Here is a 25,166-nt window from a genome sequence, read left to right on the forward strand (position 1 = left end):
TTGTTTATTGTCTCTAGTGGTGCTCGCAGATTATATTTCTCGACTCCCGAAACTGCACGAAGTTCAGTTATTTGATATGGAATATATTCTCTGTTGTCTGACTAATAATTATCATAAAGCTTTCTTTGGCTTTTGAACAAGCAGGCTTGCTTGGAATATGGTGTGAATAATTGAACGAAGTCAACTATCCAAGTCACTGTTAGCGGAAGAAGGCTGGATCAGGAGAAGAAAGACCTACTCCTGAAGACACGGGTCAGTAGTTTTTACTCTCAGACTTGCAATTCATTTTTGTTTGGGAAAGGAAAGTTTTCCGTTGAATTTAGTATTACGGTATATTGGATTTGTTTAAACAAATGGAGCATGTCTTTTAATGCAATCAGTATCCTGACGGATTGGGCATTAATGATTTCTTGGAAAGCCATTAGCCATGAGCACTATTATAAATTAGAAGTTTTGGGTTCAATCTTTTTCTTAATACCCTGTAGTTATAAAGGTTAGTGTACCTTCACCATAGTGAAATAAGTATAGAAATGTTAGACTGTTAAATTTGTGGAACTGTCAATTAAGTATTGATGTCAATGAATCTTTCATAAAATGAAACCGACGTAAATCACAAAAACTCTAAAAATCGTTGAGATTCTATCTAAACTTGAGGAAACACTTTCCATGATGAATAGAATGGGTTTGGGGCCTAGGAAATAATTATAGAGAAAAAAGGAGAAGAGGTGTGAGATCTCACATTAGTTGGAGAGGGAAACGAAGCATTTTTTTTTTATAAGAGTGGAAATCTCTCCCTAGCAGAAGTGTTTTAAAAACCTTGAGGGGAAGCTCGAAAGTGAAAGTTCGAAAAGGACAATACCTGTTAGCGGTGGGCCTAGGCCTTAAAGGGGGTGGATTGTGAGATCCGTTGGAGCGGGAGAGGGAGCATTATTTTTAAGGGTGTGGAAATCTCTTCCTAGCAGATACGTTTTAGAAACCCTAAGGGGATGCCCAAAACGGGAAGGCCAAAAAAAAGACAATATTTGTCCATCCCCTTACAAAAAGGTTAATCCAAACCAAAAGAAATAAGGTATTAGATTATATCAATAATTAATAAGAGATGTAACACAGACGCCCGTGGATAAAGAACCCCTTCTGATAAAAGTTTTTTCTTTTTTTTTTTTCCAAATGATGAAAACAAGATAAAAACATTGTCCACTTAGAATTTATTGGACAAAAGAATGATCAGAATCCATTAGTCTCATCCCAACCGAGAAACCTGACCAACCCCAGGTCCCCAAAGAATCCTTTGTTTGTTAAGAAAGAAAAAGATCATTAGAAGATCCTTTTAGTCTTACATTCTGATTTGTAGTTGAGATGGGTTCCATCTATTCCCTGCATTATCTATCTATCACAGGCGATATGACACTATTCTGGAAGGTTCATTATTATTGAAATTGATATTAGATAAACAAAACTCAAGATTTTATTGACTCTAATGACCTCTCAGGCCTTTGAGAAAGATGGGTTGCTTTTTTTTCTTCTGTAATAACTGGGTCCAGGTAATTGTCCTAATTTGAAGGCTATAAATAAGGTTACTTAAATGCTGTAGACTTGCGTTTAGCAATTACCTTGCCATTGTTACATAGATATTGACTTAGAGAGAGAAAGAAAGGGTTTTAAAAGCTGTTTTATGAATTGGACAGGATTCAATTGCATTCAAGGCTGTGGGATCAGCTCATCCGTGGACAATAAGTGGGTCATTTATGGAATCATGTAAGTTTTTTACTCCTTTTCCCCCTTGAAATTAAATGATAATTGCTCAAATTTTAGTAAGGGAATAATTTCTTGGAGCTCCAGTCATGTGATAAGGCTTTATTTGTCTCAACTTACGTGTTATTTGGTTCACAAATACTTCAGTCCTATCTTTTGTCTTATTCTATTTTAGTATGGGCTTATAAGATAAAAATATAATATGATTTGTCTAAAGTTTAGGCATTTTAATCCATCTTTTCTTATTATAGGATCGAAATATATAGAATAAATGACAAAATCCTATAAAAAAAAAAAAAAAAAAACTTTACAATGATAATAACGAGAGAACTGGTAAAAATATTTAGTCTTGAATTATAGTTTATCATATATATCATATTTGATTTTTTATTATAAGCAAATGTCTAGATATTTACCTTCTAACCATAAGTATCACATTTTCCTTTTATTATATGCAAATATCTTGTATACATTTATTGCTATTTCGGTATCTTTTGTAATTTATTTGATTCTCTAAATGATTATAAATAGAGAACTTTCACCCCATTTATGTAAGATAGTTTTAGCAAATATTCTCAGAAACAATTATCTAGACCCAATCACCACAAATAATCTTATAAATCTTTTGAAGTTAAATTTGAAGGTAAAAAAATAAAATCACTCTTGGATCAGGACGTAGCCAATCATAAAGTTAGAGTGACAGCACGATGTTAACACACACACGAGTCACATATTACCAGCTCATCCTAGGTGGAAGTTAAATTAGTGTACTCCGAGAGTAGATTTTAAAATCATAGTGGCTGTGGTGGTCCTATGCAACAGTATTTGTAATCAAGAAGAAGGAAGGCTGGCTGTTTAATGCTGAGTTAGTAGGATCATAGCCATTGGTGGCTTTTATTTCACTCTCATTATGCATTGCTATTTTTTGATAAGGTGGGGTTCGGAAGTAATGTGTCCAAGAACTGATGTGATAGCTCTCTCTCTCTCTCTCTCTCTCTCTCTCTCTCTAACCTTGAGAGGGAGAGGGAGAGGGAGAGGGAGAGGGAGAGGGAGAGGGAGAGGGAGAGGGAGAGGGAGAGGGAGAGGGAGAGGGAGAGTTGTATTGCATATCATATAACTAGAAAAGTACTATGCCATGACAGAGGACAAAGTTTCTTTAGTCTTTACACGGAAAGGGTGTATGTCTAGTTTTTTCTGTTAATGAAATGGTCAGATGAAATTGTGCGCCATAATGGTGTACTCGGAGGATCTGCACTAGAACCAGCAATTAGATTACATTCAAACTTTCCAATCCCTTGCTAGAATTTAGATCTTCACCTGGATTAAATTATTGATATCTTGATTTTATAGGTAGGTTGATAAAATATAGATGAGATGCTGAAGTTGATGTATATTTATAACAGTAGTTTAGATTGATAAATGAGCCGTTTCTCAAGAAATTATAAATCTTTAACATTGTTTTTCTTTAAAAGGTGGGACGAGGGACCAAACTTTTAATAAAAGGTAATCTGTATCTTATTTGGAATTTATATATTGGCATCAACCTCTAGTTTTAGATTTGCTACTAACATTATATGTTTTAATAACGTGTGGTTTCAGCACTAGTGCTTACTATGCCAACAGGGACATAAGGTTTTGTGGTGTACAATGACGTTATAAAAAAAATATTAAATTGTGTTCTTTTGCAACATGGAAATGTTATTGTGCATGGGTCCCATCAAATGAAGAGTTGTGAACATGATTAGCCGATACACAATCTAAAATGGGTAACATCGGTATTTGCTTTGAAGGTTTGGATATTTATTCACATAGAAGAAACTTAATATGAGTCAAGTAGGTAGTTGAAATTAGGCAAGATTATGATATGAAAATATTATACTATCCGATGTAAATCAAACATAGAGACGATTGTTCAAAAGAGTAGAACGATGATGTACGTTACAAAGTAAACAAAAGAGTTGTGCTAATGTGAGTCGTAGAGATTTAGAACTACAAATTTGTCTTGTGTAGTTGATTTTGAGTCCCTACATTTGGATGATAGTTTGAAATATGAGATAAGACCTGTGCAAGTTATGAAGAGGGGATGAATACGTTGCATAGTTAAGCGTAGTTTGATAAACGAAGTTTTTTAGGACAAAAGTTCGTTAAGTTGAAGTTCGGCCTATAAAAGCAAAATCTCGCTTTGGCTTCACATCTCAAACAAAAAAATAGTCAAATTTAGCTCAATCTAATTTTGTGCCTTGCGTCGTCGAGTGTTTGGTTTTGTGCATTGTTGTTGCAATCGTACCTTGCCTTCATAGTGTTATTTGGCACTCGTCTGGGTACATCCTATCTACAACATCAATCGATCCACCTTTTTAGCACAATTGTGCAGCCATATGGATCGATGACTTTAGCCTTATCATCTAAGTTTACATTAGAAGGAGTTAGCACAACTGTGAAGTTTGACTACAATGAGCACCGCGACTACTAGGGTAAAATTGTACGTGATTAGTTGGGAAGTATATGCACATGGGGAGATCACAACTGACGTGTAGTTGGTTTATTTTTCAACGCACGGTCTATGTCTCAATGTGCAATTGGTTGTTCACGATCTCCACTTCAGTTTGCAGTTGGTTGTTCGACACACAATATATGTTTGAATGTTTGATTGGTTGGTTCAGGGTCATGATTTTTTCAACACATGGTCATCGTTTAGAAGAAACCGATTAAAATGATCAAGGGATTAAGATTCACTAAAGAAGCTTGAACTTCAACATAACTCAACTAGCTAAGACATATATCATCGATCAAGAGGTCAGATATTTGAATCTTCTGCTCCATACATTGAACAGAAAACATAAAAGACTCGATCCCTGAAAATTTTCCACAAATAATCCTAATTCGATCTCCACAAAAATAAATTGAAAACGTCGTATATATAATTTTTAAAGAATTATAAAATGCAATAAATAAGGTAATAATTTATGAAAACATAAATATTAATTTTGGAAGGAGAAAAAAAATGTAGTTTCATTACAAAAATTGAATATTAAAGTCTTTTTTTTATTGTTCCTTCATTTTTAAGTTTTCATTTAATGATAGAAATCAATAATGGCATCCTTTCAATACTAACTTTATTATTTCTCATTACTTTTAAATTATAGAACTTCCTTATTAAATAATTATATGAAAATATGGCTTTCCTTTATTATTATTATTTTTTTTAAATAGTTTTATTTGTGAAAAATAATTAAATAATTAATTTTAGACTCTTTGTCAAATGCAATCAAATAGTATATATTTAGGAGCGAGAAAGGCAAAATCCCATGCGAACGGTGTTCTTGGCCCGTTATGTATCGACATTAGCCTCACGATTCTAAAACGTGTATGCTAAAGAGAGATTCCCACATACTTAGGATGGTTCATTCCTCTCTCTAACCAATGTGAGATCTCACCGTTTTTACGGATGACATATTTTACTAATTTCTAATTTTACGTCTATTTTAACTTTTTATACGGCGAGCTTAGACTTTTCAATGAGATGTTTTCGATTAAAAAGTTCATATTATAATTTTAAGCTTAAAAAGTTGAAATTTTTAGTATATACTATGGTATTTTAATCAAGAATATAATATACTTTAATTGGTTGATCATACCGAGTTTGACAAATCCCATTTATATTCCAAAATTAATAAAAATTACTTTTGAATAACTTTCAAAAATTTCAATAATACCCTTAAAATTAAAAAAAAAAAAAAAAAAAAAAAAAAAAAAACTCATTCAAAGGTAACAATTTCAAAAATACTTAATTTTTTTTTTATATAAAATTTAAAAATACTCTTACGGTTAGTATATGAACAGAACCATTAATATCACGTTTCAAAAATACCTACAAACTTACAAAAAAAAAAATAATAATAATAACATTAATATTCTTAAAGTTTCGAGATATCTAAAATATGTAATAGACAATTTCTCCAAATATACGGACAGTAATAATTTTTTAAAATTCTTTTTTATATAGTTAGATATTAATGAAATTTTTTAAAATTTAAAGATTTAAAAGGGGTAGAAGAGTATTTTTAAAATAAAATATCAATAATTTCTATCTAAAATTAGTGATGAGTGTATTATTGAAGTTATTTTGAGAGTTAAACGTAATCTTGGAGTTATTTTTTCAGAAAAATAATAAAATAGAACGAGAAAAAAAAAATGATTAAAAAAAAAAAAAAAAAAAGAAAAGAAAAAGGTGAAAAAAAGATCACAAGTTTCTTTGGTTGTTTCTCATACATTTTTCCCTTTTCCCCTTCTCTTTTTTTTGCTTCCATGATTTTCGTGACAACCTTTTTCTTTTATACCATTAAAATAATAATAATAATAATAATAATAATAATAATAATAATGTATAAAGAAGAGAAAAAATGAGAGGTGTCCTTTGCATGTTATTGTAATAAATACAATTTAATGTTTTTTTTTCAATTTTATATTTTAAAAAAATGTTTAATAAGTTTTTTTTTTTTTTTTGGTAAGACAGACGTAACGCTAGACAACTCTCTAAGGAACTCGGCAAAATAGCCCCGTAATTTTGAGAGAAGGGGTGCCTCTTCACAAAGGGGGTCGTAGTGACCAGGGTCGAGCGACTGTTTACCAAAAACATAGGTCTCCGCAAAGTCGTAAGACCATGTATGGGGACTGATGCCTGCCCAGTGCCGGAAGGTCAAGGAAGTTGGTGACCTGATGATAGGGGAGTCGGCGACCGAAGCTCCGGTGAACGGCGGCCGTAACTATAATGGTCCTAAGGTAGCGAAATTCCTTGTCAGGTAAGTTCTGACCCGCACGAAAGGCGTAACGATCTAGGCATTGTCTTGGAGAGAGGCTCGGTGAAATAGACATGTTTGTGAAGATGCAGACTACCTACACCTGGACAGAAAGACCCTATGAAGCTTCACTGTTCCCTAGGACCACATCGAATGAAAGTGACGTGGATAATATGATAGCTAAAAAATAATTAAAAGAACCGAAACTCAATATTTATATCAACAAGGACACCTTCCTTTTTTGTGGTTCAATCACGGTAGTTTCGTGTTTTTACTTAAAGTAATTCTATGTTGAGTGATCTATTAGAAATTTTTCGCAAGATGAGTGTGAGCGAAAATAAAACATGCTGAAAACGAGGCTCGTGTTGATTTGTGGGGATAGTTTTCATTCTAAAAAATAAGGAGTAGGTAACATTATCATGTTACAAGGGAATGCTAAACCGAGTGAAAGAATAGTTCAACCCTCGTGAAAGAATAAATAGGTGAAGGTTTCGTCTTTCTTCCTTCGTTTACAGTGAATAAATAGGGACAAGTGATTGAGTTCTGTCGAATTCTTGTTTCTTACAGTCGAGTAAAAGAGTGAAAGAAGGTGAAGTAGCTCAGGGAATAGAGGTTCAGGTTCAGGAGAAAGAAGAAATAGGTTCAATCTGGTTCCGAATTTTGATGTGAATCTTAGATATGGGTCGTTCTTAATGAACTTTCAATTTTTTGTCTAATTGGTTCGTAAATTTCAAAATACTTATCCGTGACAATTTAGAACCAATTGTTGTACTAAAAAAACTCGATTCCTAGGTCAAAATGACGATATGACTCAGTTTTGCTTATCGAACGTGAATTCAGGTCAAATCGTTACTGGGGAAAGACGAAACTCGTGATTAAAAAATTAGAAGAAAGTAAGTATAAAGATGACCGAACGTTGATGAAAGTAATTAGTATTACAATTACAAAGGTCGGGAATTCATTGAATACTAAGAAAAAGAAGTCGTTAGAACATTGGTGACAATGGCATCATCTCCTCTACTTGAACAGAAGTGTCATCAAGTAGCCATTTCTCAAGAAATGACAATGGAGGATTATTGTTGTTGTTATTATTATTCTCGCTTCTATTTTGCTTATTATCATTCTCACAAGACGCCCCCACGTTATCGAGCGATACCATCGACTCGATCTCCTTCATGGATGCTACCCTGTTCCCGTCTTGCTCGGTTTTCACCTCTCGACATTGGTTAGAAACCACGGAATCTCCATGATGACTTTGTTTCTCATCGAAATGGAATGGATTGTCGTTGTCGTTGTCGTTAGTCTTTGGAGACGATCTCATCCATCCTTCAAGTAGGCGCGAGATGTTCTCGGCACTTGAGTAATAAGTTGACGACGACGACGACGGCGACGCGGCGGAGGATCGATTCGGGCAAAAACAGGAAGCAGAGACGGAAGCGGAGGAAGAATCGAAATCCAAAGTCCTTGTGGATGTGGAAGAATCATTGAAGAAACCCTTTGAGAAAAATTCCGAGGTTGTTGAGTGATCTAAAGCTGACTTGAGTTTCTTCTTCAAATGCGTGTTCCAATAGTTTTTGATATCATTATCCGTCCTTTGGGGAAGATAAGAAGCTATTGCAGCCCATCTGCAAATTCGAGATCGAATTTATCATATAACAATCCGCTCGCTCGAATCTCGAAAGAATTGAACTTTGTTTAAGAAACGAGAGAATTACTTGTTACCCAATAAAGCTTGCAAATGGATGATCATTCCTTCCTCGTGGGGCGTGAAGTTGCCTCTCTTGATTCCGGGCCTCAGGTAATTGGTCCATCGTAGCCTACAACTCTTGCTACATCTCAACAGACCTATCGTCGTATATGAATAAAAAGATTAGATTTACCATAACTCATTCGATCTCGGAGAGAAAGAAGAAAGAACGGCGGAGAGATCGGACCCGGGATCTAAAAAGGGGAAAGGAGAGAGAAAGTAGAGAGAGAAAGAGATACCGGTGTTGGTGGGAACAGATCTCCAGTTACCAGGGCCATGTTGTTGAATGTAAGAGACAAGAAGGATGTCTTCTTCAGGAGTCCAAGGACCCTTCTTGATGCCCACTTTCTCACAGCATGGAGGCCTTCCCATGCTCTCTCTCTGCCTCTCTCTCCGCCTGTCTCTCCGCCTGTCTCTCCCAATCTCTCCCCCAACTGAAATGGAGGCTTCAAGAACTCATATGTTATTTTGTTATATATATAAATATATATATATATATATATATATATATATATGTTTCTCTCTCCAAACAGTGTGTTGTTGTCAGCATGTGATTGCTTAAATACACACCACTCTTAACTCACCTCTCCAACCCAAACTTTTTTTTTTTTTTTTTTTTTTTTTTTTTTGCATTTATTTTGTTCATAGTCTTCGTCTTTAAAAGAATTTTTTCTTTCAATTTTAGTGTATACTAATTTTAAATTAAACTTATAATTTAAGATTTTCGTATGAATTATTTGTGAATTTCGACGTTGATTTAATTTTATGGAGCGAGTTGAGCTTCATTGAGTTTAAAATTTTTTAGTTTATCTCTATGTTTAAACGGGTTTTATATATTTTTCTTTTTTTTTTGTACGTGGTAATCGAATCAAATCTTTTCTATTTATTTATTTTTATTTTATTTTAAAATTTACGAGATTAATTAATTAAAATTTTATCTTAGTTTATGAAATTGTTCGTAGTCTTTCTTTTGCAATATAAGCTTTTATGAACTCGTTTGATAATAATTTTGTTTTTTGTTTTTAAAATTTGTGGTTTTTATTTTTTTATTTTTGTAAAATAGTATATAACAAAACAAAAATATTTATAAGTTTAATTTTTAAAAACAAAAAATTAAATAGTTATCAAATTAAATAATTACTATTGAAGTTTGCCCTTTATTCTTTATAAAATAAAACGATATTTTTCTCCAACTTCATAAATGTTATAAAACTATCTTCTCGACTATTTTTTATACGTAGTTTAGCCAATAATTTTATATACAATATTCAATACTCTTAAAATAGGATTCATACTCTTCGAAATGGAATCATAGCTGGTGTAAACAACAGAGATCAACGATAAAAATCACTAAAGAAGCTTCAACTTCAATGTAACTCAACTAGTTAAGACATATATCATCGATCAAGAGGTTAAGATTCACTAAAGAAGCTTGAACTTCAACATAACTTAACTAGTTAAGACATATATCATCGATCAAGAGGTTAAGATTCACTAAAGAAGCTTGAACTTCAACATAACTCAACTAGTTAAGACGTATATTATCGATCAAGAGGTTAAGATTCACTAAAGAAGCTTGAACTTCAACGCAATTCAACTAGTTAAGACATATATCATCAATCAAGAGGTCAAAGATTTGAATCTTCTGCTCATACATCGAACCTGAAACAAAAGATTCCCTTTGTCTATAGCTTCATGATAATGATATAAACTTAATGAAACTCTTCCTACTTATTTCTAGAATTGCCCATTTGACTAAAATGTATGACTCAATCTTATTAAGTGCAGAACACCTGATAGTTACACTCATCTCAGCTACTCAAGTTAATGCATAGCCAGTCTTTAGTAGTTCCAAACCAAGCCACAGTCTATGAGTCGCGGGCTCGTTCTTCAACTGGCAATGCTATCTCTGGTAGTTACGAGCTCCGTAACTGTTTTACCTGGCTCTGAGAAAAAATTGACAATCAAGCATGTTTTATCGATCAGTACTGGTTCGCACTTCGATTTTAAGCAAACATGCAACATATACCGTACATATGGAGACTTAGCTAATAAAGAAACGGTACCGATATGGGCCAGAAAGGAGAATAGATTATCTAAGTAGGGCACGTGAAAGTTGAGGCATAAATAATACTGAATCATGAAGGTTGAGTTACAAGTAGAAATTTCTGCTAGAGATTAAAAATGACCACAAGAGAACAAACCAGTTAATGTGACAACAGTTTGATTAAACGAAAAGAGTTAAGGCACAATTTTCACGGTGAACTCTAAAAACTAAGCTAATTTTGTCTCCAAATCTATTTTAAGCCCACCGCTAGCAGATATTGTTCTCTTTGGGTTTTTTCTTTCGGGATTTCCCTCAAGGTTTTTAAAACGCATCTGCTAGGGAGAGGTTTCCACACCCTTATAAATAATGTTTTGTTCTCCTCCCCAAATGAGTACCGATCCCGTTGTGCAACTCTGAAAGACAGCGGTTTAAAAACTTTGAGAGGAAGTCTGAAAGGGAAAACCCAAATAAGACAATATCTGCTAGCGGTGGACTTGGGCGGTTACAGTATATACATGTCTACATCTTAACCGATCATGTATATAAAATATAGAACAAGTAACAATCCAACCTAATTACAAATCAATGACAAGAAAAAAGCCTCCTCCCACCTCAATATATGTGTTACTTATGGAGGTCAAAGTTCAAAAAAAACATCAAGTTCCAGACGATATTGGATAATTCACCAACGAATAACGAACGCCGTTACATGGTCACAATAGGAAACTTTCATTATATGAAATACCAAGTATCCTAACAAGTTTATCTAGTAGAACTGGGAGAGATTCTAACACAACGTGAAAACAGTGACGATGGTTGACGAAGAAAATTGCTAATAGAGCACAGTGCACACATTAGAATTCAAGAACAAACAGGGGACAAGCAGTTAGATTTCGTGGTAACAAAACCATCATGGAGATGACAAAATCAGAAAATTTGAAGTATAAGCAACAAGCAAGGATCTTACATTTATTACATCCTCTGACCTCCTCTTGATGCCAGGTTCACTACTACTGCTATCTACAAATCTATGATAGTACTTTAGAGGGTGGTACTTCAATGAAGCTAACTCTTCTTTAGCTACGTCGAGTCTCCGTTTTTCAGCTTTCTGTAGCGAGCAGTGTTACAAATTAAAATTGCAGTTGTTATCAAATGGGAAAATAACGTTTCCACATTTAAAACTTACAAGTGCTTTCCTAGAAATGGAAATTTGTAGCTCGCAAAGCTTGAGCTCCATATCGAGAGTCCGCAAGCGAGAATCAACAGACACGCTGCATTGTTCGACAATTTGCCTTTGCCTTGCCCTAATGACCTCTGGCTGCCAGACTCTCAAAGCTACTGATGCTTCCCTGTGACTACCAAACATAATTATCATATCTAAAATTTTTGAATATAAACCAAACTTGACATTTTACTCACTGCCCAGAATAATACTCAACAATTCCAATCAACGATTTTACTAAATGCAATCAACTAAGTTGCAGAAGCACACAAGTTCCAAGAATTTTCCAAGGAAGATTTAGGATTCCAGCACTCATTTTGCCCTCATTTCCACCAGCTTCTAAAGCATCAAACGAGGAAAGAACAGAAAATATAACTGAAATTTTGAATTAATTGCTGAACACTACCTGACCGTGCGTAAATTAGACAATTCCGTCAAGGTCCTTGTCAATTTCTTGGTCTCCTCCATCAAACCTTCCTCTAATTCTTCAAGCCTTCTAAAATGCGCCTTTATTTGGTTATTCTTTCTAAACACTGCTCTCCTATGCTTCTCTGCCTTCTTATACCTATCTCTCTCCAACCTGACCAGAACAAGAACCAAAAACCAAAAAAAAAAAAAAAAAAAAAAAAAAGAATCATCGTCCAGAAGAGGAAAGGAACACGAACATACAAATTCGTCCGATCGTAATCAGATTAACCAAACGCCATTACACGACACACACACACAAAAAAAAAAAAAAAAAAAAAAAAAAAAAAAAAAAAAAAAATCAGAGATATGGTGCAGTTCACAAATTGTTCCGTGTACCTGAGTTTGTAAAGGAACTTCGAAGAGGCGTCGGAGGATGAAAAAGAAGAAGATGAGGAAGGGTAATCGGAGGAGAGAAGGTGAGACCATAGACATTCGTCGTCGGAGAGGCGGCGAAGTCGGCGAGAAGAGATGGAGATGCAACAGAGATCTCTGTAAGTGAAATCACAGCTCTTAACACCAATTTCCAGAATTTGTCTCCATAGCTCGTCTGGCAATTCTGACATTTTCGGATTCGCGAAGATGGAAAGGAACGATCGTACAAAGCCCTAAAATCCAATGTATTGTGTGTTCATACATATTATAGGAGATTTAATTAATTCATAAAAATTAAAATTCTATTTAATATATTAATTATATTGACAATTATTTGTAATTATTTGTTTAATTTTTAATAATAATTTTAATTATTTTATTTGTAAGTTGATATTATTTATTATATGAAAAATTCAAGGTTATTTTGACATACAAACAGATATAGCATAATAATAAAGTTGTGTCGTATATTGGTAACACTATTGAAGAGTTTTAAAAAAAATATGATCTAACCCAACCCGTACGATTTGGGTTGAGATATAAATGAAATGTCATATTATGCTATGATATACTATGATATGATTGTGTTAGGCCATGATATGTTTCGAGATAAGAAGATTTACGATGCATAATCCTTAAGCTATGATTTAAAGGTTATGTTATGAATGAAATGATTTTGTAAGATTTTATGTATGCATATTACCGAGTATAATATGTGAGAAAGGAATGGAGGTTGAAAAATGTTGAGACCTCATACATAATTGTATGTTCACGTGCATTGGGATACTTCCCCTTATGATGAGTACGGACGCGTACACTATGAAATGGAAATGATCATCATGTTTATCATGATTCTACGACGGTCGACTACAGCACCAGAGACGCTAGACCGCAGCAGGTCGTAGGGGTGTGCAAGCCCACTTGATGGCTCATGCTTGCACGTGTGGGTTATGTGTAGAGAAGTAAATACACATCCAATTTGTCTTGACGGGAGAGCTGTCTAAAAAAAGACAATTTTAAATGATAGGTCTCGTTCATGTTTCATGTATTTGCATTCTCTGACCCCAATAGTAGGGACAACATCTTAAAGCTTTTAATGCATTTTATTCGAAACCTCGCTAAAAATTGCGAGATTTCTAGCGAGGCATTGAAGCCGTAGAATTAAACTGCTCCACGCCCCCATAAATCCCCTAGTAGCACGCTCTAATCCATCCCATCCGTTCCACATTCATTTTGCAACACAGACACACCTAGAGAAAATGGAATAGAGAGAGAGAGAAACTGAGAAAAAAAAAAGGAAATTCCATCGACGGAAAATTACGACGACGACGTTATCCTTTCATTCCTCACTTTGACGTCTTGGTGGATATAGTACCTCACAGGGAGTATTGCAGTCGTCGTGGGTAGAGGAATCGACGGAGAAAATGTCGCCAAAAAAGAAGAAAATTGAAGCCCTCATTCTTAGTACTACTCGAGCAAAGAATCAACCAAGAGATAAGGTTAGGATTAGATTACTTCTTATCTAGAAGCAAGATTTGAAATCTTGTTCTAAATTGAGTCACTCCACAATCGAACTTGATAAAGATTTGATTGAATGACCCAGATGCAATTTACCACAATAATTGCTTGAAACTTAGAAACGGCGATGATGCTCGAATGTCTAAGGGGGAAAGTCTCAACTTGAGAGATCAATTTCATTCCTCACAAATTTGATTTTTACCTAATAATTTGTAGGTATTTATAGCCTCCGCACAAAAGAAATTAGCGGTCGTGATTTAATTCCGATCTCCTTCAATCTCCACAAAAGACGAAGTCAATTTGATCATTACAAACTTTATGAAATTAAAAATTATAAATAAAGTTTTCTAACAACTCATGAAATTATGCTTGCAACTTCATCCGCTACTTCAACCGAGCAAATATTTACTTCTGAAGCTCCAAATGGTCATTCCTCAATTAAATCGGCTTGTAACACATGAAATGATGGTTGAACCGAGTCTATCCAATTTTGTAGATGAAGAATGAATGCTTGTTGAATCTTCTTGGCCTTGTACGTGTAATAGGTCCAGTTGGAACATTTGGGACACCATGATTCTTATCAGAGATGAGTCGTCAAGCCAAATATTTGGACCTGAGTACAGCCCACAAAAACGTTTATTGCGTCAGCTTAAGGTGTAGGCCTAACTGTTCACAACACTCGTTTTGGCCTAGCCCAACTAACTAGTTCGCTTTGTTTCAACCCAGCTCAACGACCCATGCACCCGTGCCTCGACCCAATGACAACCCGCGTCTCCCTTAGCTCACACGTGCCCTACGCATGATCTCCCCCAGTCGCGGCTCAAATTTGACTTGGCATCGGCCTGCATAGCATCTCGACTGACTCGTGTCTTCTGGACTTAGGTGGCTTGGTATACAATTTTTACACTTTCCTAAATTTTCGACCCTTTTGAAACTTTTTTTATTTAAGGCATTTGAAGTTAGTAAAACTTCCCTTTACTCAATTTTAGGTAGCTTGAGAACTTATATTGGAAATAATCTTCCTAATTTAGCTAGTCTAAGATATTAATGTGTTGTATGAATGTGATATGGATTGATATAACTGAAGTTAAAGGTTGTAGCGTAGTTTCGAAGCAGCTATTAAATAATTAGGGACTCCGACTACTGCCAACCAAGTAAGTGACCTTACTGTTGGAGTTAGATAATTGAATGATGTATGGTTGTACATGCCTCATGGCCCCTGCATGCACCATATTATTGTACCTTAAGTTTATGTGATATTTGTATTGACATATGATGCTATGTAATGTATACATGTGATATCCAATACAATATGTTATGAATAAAATGAAATACTATGTATGTCATGTCATGCCTTGCCATGTGAAGTTGTATAATGGGTAATGTGATGATTGTCATGTATACATAATGCATATATGTAATATGTCATGGATGAAAGGAGAAAGGAAATGATGATAATGCGATGCTATAAATGTAAATTATGGGGACCTTATGCATGTATGTATATCATGTGCATCAAGATGCTTCCTCGTTTTGTTATGTTAGTACGGACACATACCTTCGATATTTATGTTTGTCATGATATCATGCAGGCGTACCCTTTTCTGTGGCGTCCGGCGACATATAATGTGTTGTGTCAAACCATGCTAGGCTTAGGGGTACGTATACGAGCTCGCCTAATGGGTCCGTGTGCACGTACGTGGACCATGTGTGGGGAAGTACCACACATCCAACCCTGCCCATAACTGGAAAGAGTCCAAGGTCATGTGACGGTTTTAAAAAATAGGTCCCAATTCATGTTATGTGTGATTGCATTATTAACCCCAACACTAAAATGACTGCAAATTGTTACAAATTTGAGGTATAGAAACCACCAAATTGTTAGTTCATAAGTCTAAAGTGTTATAAATTTGAAAGTACGATCATGACAAACTAAAATTCAAAGACTAAATTGTTATTTTTACGAATATTCAGAGACCATTAGTGTCTTTTAACCTGAAAAAAAAAAAGTGTGATCGAACATTGAAGGACAAATAAAAAGAAGGAAGAGAGCAATGGTAGGAAGAATGTCGTGTGAGCTCGCCCGTTTATACGTTAAACTTTTCGATGTTGCCACATTGATATTTACCCCCATCGTACCTGAAACGTTATCCTATAATCACCTAGACATAAACAGTAATACAAAGCCTATAAAACATATTAAGTAATACTGCATATACTAAATAAGAGATCTTGTTCATGAATTTTGATGGTCATCCATAAGAGAAGTTTATATTATAAATTCTCAACTTTAAATTTTGATTCCTTATTGACATGCCTTCTAGACAAATGTTAGCTGTTAATCAGAAAAGACTAGGGTAACTAACATGGCCTATAAAAGCAATCTGATATGTTGCTTCTAAATGTCGGGATGGAAAATATAATTTTAACCCAAAACTACTCAACTTTTGGTACTTCACACGTCATAATATACTTAACTCCGATAACCTAGAGTGACCTAAAGGAGTGTGAGATTCCACATCGATTTGAGAAGTGAACGAAACATTCTTTATAAGGGTGTGAAAACCTCTCCCTAACAAACGTGTTTTAAAAACTTTGAGAGGAAATCCAGGACAATATCTACTAGCGGTAAGCTTACACTGTTGCAAAAAGTTAGTATACTCCATTTACAAAATGGCAGCTATAACCTAGAGTAACTTAAAAGAGCGTGAGATTCCACATCAATTGGATAGGAGAATGAAACTTTCTTTATAAGAATGTGGACCCTTCTTCCTAGCAAACGTGTTTTAAAAACCTAGAGAAAACTCATGACAATATCTACTAATGGTAGGCTTAAACTGTTACAAAAAGTTAGTATACTCCGTTTACAAAATGGCAGCTAAGTTAAGTTATAAAGATGAGAAGAAGAAAAGAAACAAACCTGATGCAGAGAATTGGTAAGAGGTAGAAGAGTCCTGCAGTAATAAGAAGCTACCCAAATGAGATTATCCACTTTCCGTCCGCTGTAATATTTATTTATAAATTTACACATATCCCACATTGGTTCAAAGGAACGAAACACATTCTTTATAAAGGTCTGGAAACCTCTCCCTAGCAGACGCGTGTTAAAATCTTAAGGGAAAGCTCAAAGAGGACAATACTGCTGCGGTGGGCTTGAACTGTTACAAAACTAGTAGCAAATACCAACAATGCCTAAACAGACAGGGAATGACTGAACATAACAACGGTTATAATGGCACATGTAGTTAAAAGAGGACAATATCTGCTAGCGGTGAGTTTGGACTATTACAAAACTAGTAGCAAATACCAATCGTGCCTAAATAGACTAGGAATGACTGAACATAACAATGATTATAATGACACATGTAGTTAGAAGAAGACAATATTTATTGGTAGGCTTGGACTGTTATAAAACTAGTAGCAAATACCAACCATGCCTAAACAAACAGGGAATGATAATGACACATGTAGTTAGAAGAGGACAATATCTACTAGCGGTGGGTTTGGACCGTTACAAAACTAGTAGCAAATACCAATGATGCCTAAACAGGCAGGGAATGATTGAACATAGCAACGGTTATAGTGGCACATGTAGTTAAAAGAGAACAATACCTGCTAGCGGTAGGCTTGGACCATTATAAAACTAGTAGCAAATACCAACAATGCCTAAACAGACAGGGAATGACTGAACATAACAACGGCTATAATGACACATGTAGTTAAAAGAAGACAATATCTGCTAATGGTGGGCTTGGACCGTTACAGAAGACTTTCTTTTAACAAACAGAAATCATTAAGAAGAATGAAAGAAGGTAAAAGGGTCTAAAACACAATGCAGCAAGAAAAGAGACCCAACAACCAAAAAGAACAGAAGAATCAGAAAAAGAGGGTATACCAACCTGAAAATAAGCCGGCTTTGCAAATATCTTCTTTCATCTGTACAAGCAAATATAGGAATGTCCCCAAAGGTGGAGAGAGTTTATACCATTTTGAAATAACAAGATAAGAACATCCACGCCTGCTCATATTCCATGACAAACCACAATAAAGGAAGACAAAAAGTTTTGTACATGGAAGTCATTACTATCAACAATTTTTTCCTGTTGTGTGATGCAAGGTTTCACAGACAATGTGAAGTGATGTTGCAAAGACAAATAATGCTATATTTGAAACCAATTATATGATACCTTAAATCTATTGTTCTGCAAAGAAATCGATCTAGCTGCTACAAACAAAAAAACAGTGGAAGAAAACAACTATTTTACACAAGTTGATTCCTTTTCTGGTTTTCTTTTCCTATGGAAAACACAGACTACAAAAGATCATTTCAAATGCACTTTTGATGTTTAAAAGATACCCAAAGCCTATTCTTAAATTTTTTACTTAGGATTTGAGTTCCAGGGCAAGAGCAAACTCGAGAAAACATGCCTATTCCATCAGTTCCTTGATGTAGACACGGCTTAAATCTACTTGAGCTTGAGAAAACTCAAGCCATACTAGGCAACAACCTAATCTACGTAGGCTACAATCGAAATATGTCGAAACAAATAACGGAAGCGGAAGAACAATTTGAGGGGAGAGAGCTTTTGAATGGAGGAACCTTAAGCACTTATGCTTTATTAATTCTATTTTTTTGTTGTTTAAATAACATACATCTCATGAGTATTCATAGTGGAGATTGCACAATCGATCTCCTATACTTCCTCCTCAAATCAATAACTACTCAATCTCATCTCTTAAACTTTCAAATCAATATCTACTAAATCTTCCTAATCGATCTCATAAACTTTCAAATCAATAACTACTGAATAATTATCCTAAAATTGCTCTAGGTTAATAATCTTTTGCTAAGTCAAGCTCAAAGGAGGATAACACTATATCAAGTCATTGACAATAATGACTCTGCTGAAGGAAGAATTAACCGAATGTAACATCTTTCCATAAAAGCTACTCAACATCTCCCACTCCTCATAAGGTAGATGGACATGGCCCCACGAATTCATAACTAGTTTTTCTTTCAAATTCATGATCAAGGAGCTTAAAAAATCTAAATATACTCACAGAAGCTCTTTTCATGATGGAATGTGGGAAGACAAATATCCCATGAAGATAACTTTTTCTTGTTGGGCGCTCAGCCACATAACCATTAATACTCAAGAGGCAATCCAAAGAAGGCAGCCACATCCTCATCTAACCATTTCCCTCAGGCCTCAGCTGCTGTAAGTGTGCTGTAAAGAAGCAGAAACACAGGGACACTTGTTTATCTCATGCGAATTTGCTAGCAAATTCTGGAGCCATAATGTTGGAATAATTGAATGGCAACTCCTATTCGACGGGACACTAACGACCTTCTACAAGAGCTATCGGAGGCAGCCTTTCAAGAAGGAAAAGGAAATTCTCTGGCCCTACTCATTAGAGCCTCCCTTTGGTGTATTTGGAGATAAGGAAGAACAGGAATATTTTTCACCCCTTCTACAAATTATAGTCTAAATGATCTCTTGATGAGTTGGAGGACCTTTTTGTAACTCTCCCCTTTTGAATAGTTCATCATATCAATGAAACATTTGTTTTTCATCAACAAAATAAACAAAAAAATGTTAAATAAACAATAATAATAACAACAACAATAATAAATAAATAACAATATAGCTCCAAGATGGAAGTCAGTCATGTAATTTTCCTGCATAGGCATATTCGAACGAAAGTTCGAAAGACTCACCCCATTCCCCATTATTTTCTACTCCTGCACTTTTCGTTCAGTCAAACATAAAAGTAGTATGTGAAATTTAGATTCAGCACCGTCTCAATTTTGTATGAACAGAGAATGAAATGCAAATATACGAAGAATACAAGTAACGAAGAAAGAGTAACTGAAATCAAATCGAGAATTTGAAAAATCACTATGATGACATATAATAGTTTCTCTAAACAGTTTAGAAATGGTGACCTGTGAGCATTGCTGAGCTTAAAATCTACCATTGAAACACTTGCAGATGCACAAGGAGAAAAGGGACTCTATACGAATATATGCACTTCCACTGTCATTCAATCCAGTGCCTATTAAATCATCACATTTCTCTACTATGGTATTTAAACTCTCGAAAAAAAGGTAGAATCAGAACATCATTAAATTTGTGGCAGTCCCTACAACAAACGGCTCCATAACTAACCGAGTCAAGAAGTAAAACATGACACCCAAAGTGATGGATATGGGAAGTGCAGGCAGAGCTCGATGGCAAACGGATAGCAAAATGAGAGTGCATCCAAGTCCTGAGATGATAGCAAGATAACAAGCATAGACTGTCATCAGATCATACATTGCAGCTCTACCCACGAGGACGCTGTAGAACACGAAGTCCCCAAGACCAAGCCTAATACCTCTACTCATAACCTCAGTATGGGCAGCCCTTGCCGTTTCTCTCTGGTTTCGCGATGGTGGCAATTCAACCAGAGGAGACAATTCCTCAGCTATAAGGATTTCAGTTTCTCTGTTGCCAAAGTGTCGACGCATATCTGGAGTAAGAACTTCAGTTGAATAACCAGATGATCCGCTCTCTGATGATTGTCTTTCTCGCAAGTAACTTACTAACGGCGACCTCTCCCCTTCATCTCCATTTCTTTCAACCTCTTCATTCTGAAAATTCTGATAGTCTGCAGCAGGGCGATCAGAATTATGTCGGTTTTCATTCCCAGTACGGTTCAAATTGTTATCAGGAGGTGCCTGAAGCTCTATTGATCCAGAATCTGAGACTCCAGCAACCAACAGTCCCAATCCCCCCCGATTCTCTGGACCCCTCGAGACTGTAGGCCGAGCCTCATAAACCAGAGCTGGAAGCTCTTCGTCCCTGCTCGAGGCCAACTCCACCAGCAGCTTAAGAGGTCCACCAGGTGCCAAAACAGCCACCAAATCATACAGAGCCAAGGCTACGAGCAAACTCCAAGTAGTCCACTCAGGCAGCTTCGTGAACCAAGCAGCCACAATTATACCCAAAAACACCATGTACGATTGCCTCATGATGATAGGGATTCCTCCTGAGAAAACCGCGAGCACTCCCACCACCGTAAAGTTGAACAGTAAAATCAAACAAGTAATCGAATCAACCGGTATAGAATAATGTTGGATAATAGACAAGAAGATGGAGCCTCCCATGGAACCAAGCACGAAAAACGCAGAAAATCGCATGTAATTCTTCAAGAAATTGGTAAAGTTGTAGTAATAAAGAACAACGAGAAGGAAAGTAACAATAGCGATGAGAATGACGAAGACCAAAGCATTGAGAAGGGCACCTTCTAGCTTCTGAGCGGCGGAATCGGAAGGGCTCTCGAGGTAGACGAGATTCGCGGCGGTGCGAATCGGAGCGGAGGCGAGAGGGTCAGCGGAAGATAGGGAATAGACCAATAAAACGACGAGAAGCATACAGATTGAAACCGGAGACATGACACCGATGATCTCGACACCGATCGTCTCCAGTACGCTAGATTCCATGACGGTGGATTCCGGCGACGCCGAGCAGTTGGGATAAAATCAGAGATTCTGAGTTTCCAGTGCCATTTCAACGCCTTCCGAGGAGGGAGGAAGAAAGGGGAAATTTCTGTCTGTAGGGTGTAGACTTGTTGGAAAATTAAATTTTAATTTATTTCCTTTTTTTTTTTTTTTTTTTTTTTTTTTTAATTTTTTTAAATTTCTTTTTATTTTATATATATATATATATATATATATATATATATATATATATATATATAGGCACATACATATATATGTATGATGGTGCATACCCGTGGCCCCTGCATGCACTATATAATTTATGTTATGTGTATGTGTTCTATGTAATGACATATGATGCTATGATATGTATGCATGTTACATCATGTTATATATTGCCATGTAAAGCTATGTGATGGATCATGTGATGACTGTCATGTATACATGATGCATATATGTACCAGAAAAGGAAAAAGAGAATGATGTTAATGTTATGTTATGAATGAAAATCATAGGGACCTCATACATGCATGTATGTCATGTGCATCGCAATACTTTTATGTTATGCTAGTACGGACGCATATACCTTCGATATTTATGTTCACCATGATATTGTTGGGTCTTTCCTTTTTTACGGTGTTCGATGATGCGTTAACGCGTTGTGCCCGATCAAGTTAGGCCTAGAGGGTATGTATACAAGCTTGCCTAGTGGGTCCACGTGCATGCATGTACGTGGGTCGTGTGTGGGGAAGTATTGCACATTCAATCCTGCCCGGAATTGGAAGGAGCCTAAGGTCATAATATGATTTTAAAGAATAGGTCTCAATCATGTTATGTGTGTGATTGCATTACTAACCCCAACAGTGGGGTGACTGACTGAATATTTCTTAAAATACTCTAGTCACATGCTACCCTTATATTGTTCAGGTAAAGGTAAAACGCTTATGCATGGATCATGATGAATGCTGAATTACAAGACTTGTCTTTCTTACACGGTTCACGCTAAAAACTCTGAACGTTTACTCTCTAATGTAAACTGTACTACACCGTCTGTTTCTTGTCGTTTTCCTTCGATTCTTTTATGTTTGTCCCCTTTCTTCGGTCCACAACATTTCATGGCTTGTAAGCACCTATAACACGTAGATGTATAAGGCTCCAAAAATCCAAACCCAAATCTCATTTCCAACAAAGAGCGACGTTGTTAAAGCGTGGGAACTTACAATTTGTGTACGTGTAGTTGTCGGTGGTCCTTTTCATAGTGTGCACCGGTCTTTTCGACGTCAAATCTCCTCGATTATCTCATTGGAAAAATTTAGACCCTCTCTCTCTTTCTCGTTCTATTTCTCTCTCTCGTTCCTTCTCTTTTCCTTGCAGGTGAGCTTCTGGAGTGGGACAGGAGGTCGTTTATCTTCATGTTTGGCGTGTCGAGGAGTCGAGGGAAGGCGTGGTCAAGGTGGGAACGAGAATTTTGGTGTCGCAAGAATTCTCACGAGTCTTCGATGACCAAATTTAATTTATTTATTTTTATTATTATTTTTTTGGTGTCGTTACAGTATTAGCATAACAAACATCAAACAATGCATAAACATGACATGTACCGGGGCCATAAAGTCTGCATCGTTCATACATTATACAATTCATTCAACCAAACGAATAGTCACTTACATCGTTGGCCTAAGCCAGAGTAACTAATTTATCCTTAGTGCTAGCTCATATTTGTCGTTTGCAATCCAATTCAACCTACATGGGCACACAACATCAAGTTAAGGGATAATAAATTATTTAATTTATCTAATGGTATCAATTAAATCTACTTTTAACTAAATAGTAATTCAAGTTGACCGAAGAATGTTCATACTAACCTCAACACCTCTGAAAGTATAAAAAGAATAAAAAATGATAGAAATGGTCGGAAAGGGTCGAGCGGGGTAAAAATTATGCAATCCAAGCCAAACAAGTCAAAATGAGACACTAGAGAAGGGTGCGGATCATGAGTTGGGTCGAGGCATGGGTCATGGGTTGAGTTGGATTATCGGTAAGGTAGTGAATTAGGTCTATTTGGGTTGGGGATCGAGTCAGTTTTGGTCATGGACAGCTTGGATCGTGAATCGGATTGTCGATTAGGTGTTGGAGTTGGGGTTAGGCCGAGGGAGGATGGACCTGGGCTTCACACGCATTGAACTATGTAGGAGTGGACGTTGGGATAAGCGGTGGACATGGGTCGAGTTTGTGCGTACGGTAGGGTTGTTCCAAAGCTGAAGAAGGTTCAACTTCGAACCTATTGTTTGGGCGCTATTTACTTGTTGCCCAATTTTGGTAGATTTTTGTCCAAAATTTTACGATGGATCGTCACAAAAATGACCTAAAACATATTTCTCCAACCCAAATCAAAATAATCGGAACGAAAATTAATAAAATTAGACAACAACTAGAAATTTAGAAATCTGACTTACAAGAATGGTCTCTTCAAACGATCCCTCTTTTACTGACTGGATCTATGTAATATTGTATTCCGATCTCTTCTTCTCCTTTGTAACAAATTTGAAGAGCACTCTCTTGTAGTTTGAAATTGTTTTATATTTAATTGTGGTGTTTGTCATTCTTTTATTTTTATTTGACTAACTTTCTTTTTCGTGTTTTTATTCATGGTTCGAGATTCGAAGCCTCGTAAATCATGTCGTGACATTACCCCGACATTTCAAACTACTTTTGTGATTGGAGAAAGTTCATTCAAGATAGCTAGTTGTTTTTAAATAAATGAATGAATTAATTTTGTAATGACCCGAAATTTTCTACTTAATTTAAGGTCGTTACTGTATATATATCATGAACATTGAATGTATTTCATTTAAACTTTCATAAAACGTCACCTTCATCTTAAAACATAGCCATGGACTTACGTGTTTTAAAAACACCTTTAAAAACGACACAACAAAAGACTAAATAAAATAAATACACGTTTAAATTAAAAACATCATATTCTAGCCTAAGTCTAAGAAAATAAATACGACTGCCCTATATATGTGTCATGGTCTCGAGTTGCGATGCTGTCGTTAGCTATATAGAAATGTCTTGCCTTAACTTGAAATAAAAGCAGCACTTGACTTGAGTATTTAAAGAAATACTTAATAAGTGACCCCACTGTTGGGGGTTAAATACAAGATCATGCGAATGCAATGACGGGACCTATCATATCAGTCTATTTTCCTACGGTACTATCTTAACGGGTAACTTGGATGTGTACCATATATTCCACACACAGCCCATACATGTGAGTATGGGGCTCACCAGTCAGTTCGCACACCGCTGGGCCATTTTCCTTGTCGGGTGAGCATACTTTGGGATCTCCTTATACCAGTCACCCATTAAAACTAGTAACCGTCACGACAGCATTAGGTTAAATATAATGATCATTCTCCTGCCTGATCATTGCAACATTATGATAAACATAATGATCGTTCTCCTGCTTCGTCATTGCAACATTATGATAACCATAATGATTGTTTTTCTGCCTCGTAACGTACGCGTCTGTACTATTGTGAAGGGTAAGGGGTATCTCCCAATGCATGAGCACACAATAATGCATGAGGTCTCAACATTTTTTACATTTTCAGTATCATTTAATACAACCCTGCCAGCGTTTCGTACATATGATATCGTTTTTCATATCATTTCACATTTCGTTTATCATATCTTTCATGCATACGTCGGGGTTGTATTTCATGCTAGTTCGCCATTTTGATGTCAATCACATTATA

General features: G+C 35.9%; 3 protein-coding genes across 5 annotated transcripts; all 3 read right to left on the reverse strand.

The window, feature by feature from the left end:
• Positions 1-7,445: 7,445 nt before the first annotated feature.
• On the reverse strand, positions 7,446-8,818 carry LOC111803350 (transcription factor MYB60). Of its 2 annotated transcripts, none has more exons than XM_023687711.2 (3): positions 8,538-8,818; positions 8,267-8,396; positions 7,446-8,176 (listed from the first exon to the last, which is right to left on the reverse strand). In XM_023687711.2, exons 1-3 carry the CDS (start codon positions 8,668-8,670, stop codon positions 7,537-7,539), a joined length of 903 nt encoding a protein of 300 aa, XP_023543479.2. In that variant the 5' UTR covers positions 8,671-8,818; the 3' UTR covers positions 7,446-7,536. The 2 variants fall into 2 exon arrangements, with proteins under 2 accessions (XP_023543479.2, XP_023543480.2); XM_023687712.2 differs by having other exon boundaries at positions 8,274-8,396; positions 8,538-8,677.
• A 1,042-nt stretch (positions 8,819-9,860) lies between these two features.
• LOC111803356 (F-box family protein) lies at positions 9,861-12,654 on the reverse strand. 2 transcript variants are annotated; one of them, XM_023687718.2, is made up of 5 exons: positions 12,372-12,654; positions 11,974-12,147; positions 11,532-11,700; positions 11,313-11,453; positions 9,861-10,244 (listed from the first exon to the last, which is right to left on the reverse strand). In XM_023687718.2, exons 1-5 carry the CDS (start codon positions 12,596-12,598, stop codon positions 10,215-10,217), a joined length of 741 nt encoding a protein of 246 aa, XP_023543486.2. In that variant the 5' UTR covers positions 12,599-12,654; the 3' UTR covers positions 9,861-10,214. The 2 variants fall into 2 exon arrangements, with proteins under 2 accessions (XP_023543486.2, XP_023543487.2); XM_023687719.2 differs by having other exon boundaries at positions 11,532-11,694; positions 12,372-12,653.
• Positions 12,655-19,778: 7,124 nt separating this feature from the next.
• Positions 19,779-21,526, reverse strand: LOC111803335 (Presenilin-1). The gene has a single exon (XM_023687687.2). It carries the CDS (start codon positions 21,409-21,411, stop codon positions 20,041-20,043), a length of 1,371 nt encoding a protein of 456 aa, XP_023543455.2. The 5' UTR covers positions 21,412-21,526; the 3' UTR covers positions 19,779-20,040.
• Positions 21,527-25,166: the final 3,640 nt, after the last annotated feature.

This window comes from Cucurbita pepo, chromosome 10, assembly GCF_057944985.1.
Source record: "Cucurbita pepo subsp. pepo isolate OVF chromosome 10, ASM5794498v1, whole genome shotgun sequence".
NCBI lineage: Eukaryota > Viridiplantae > Streptophyta > Magnoliopsida > Cucurbitales > Cucurbitaceae > Cucurbita > Cucurbita pepo.

Excerpts from the sequence above, each read along its gene's own strand:
- LOC111803335 (XM_023687687.2), bottom strand. The coding sequence starts at position 21,411 with ATGGAATCTAGCGTACTGGAGACGATCGGTGTCGAGATCATCGGTGTC.
- LOC111803356 (XM_023687718.2), bottom strand. The coding sequence starts at position 12,598 with ATGTCAGAATTGCCAGACGAGCTATGGAGACAAATTCTGGAAATTGGT. Across the intron at positions 12,148-12,371 it reads AAGTTCCTTTACAAACTCAG|GTTGGAGAGAGATAGGTATA; the intron begins GTACACGGAACA and ends TGTTCTGGTCAG. Across the intron at positions 11,701-11,973 it reads TCTAATTTACGCACGGTCAG|TCACAGGGAAGCATCAGTAG; the intron begins GTAGTGTTCAGC and ends TATGTTTGGTAG.
- LOC111803350 (XM_023687711.2), bottom strand. The coding sequence starts at position 8,670 with ATGGGAAGGCCTCCATGCTGTGAGAAAGTGGGCATCAAGAAGGGTCCT. Across the intron at positions 8,397-8,537 it reads ATCTGTTCCCACCAACACCG|GTCTGTTGAGATGTAGCAAG; the intron begins GTATCTCTTTCT and ends ATACGACGATAG. Across the intron at positions 8,177-8,266 it reads CAAGCTTTATTGGGTAACAA|ATGGGCTGCAATAGCTTCTT; the intron begins GTAATTCTCTCG and ends TCGAATTTGCAG.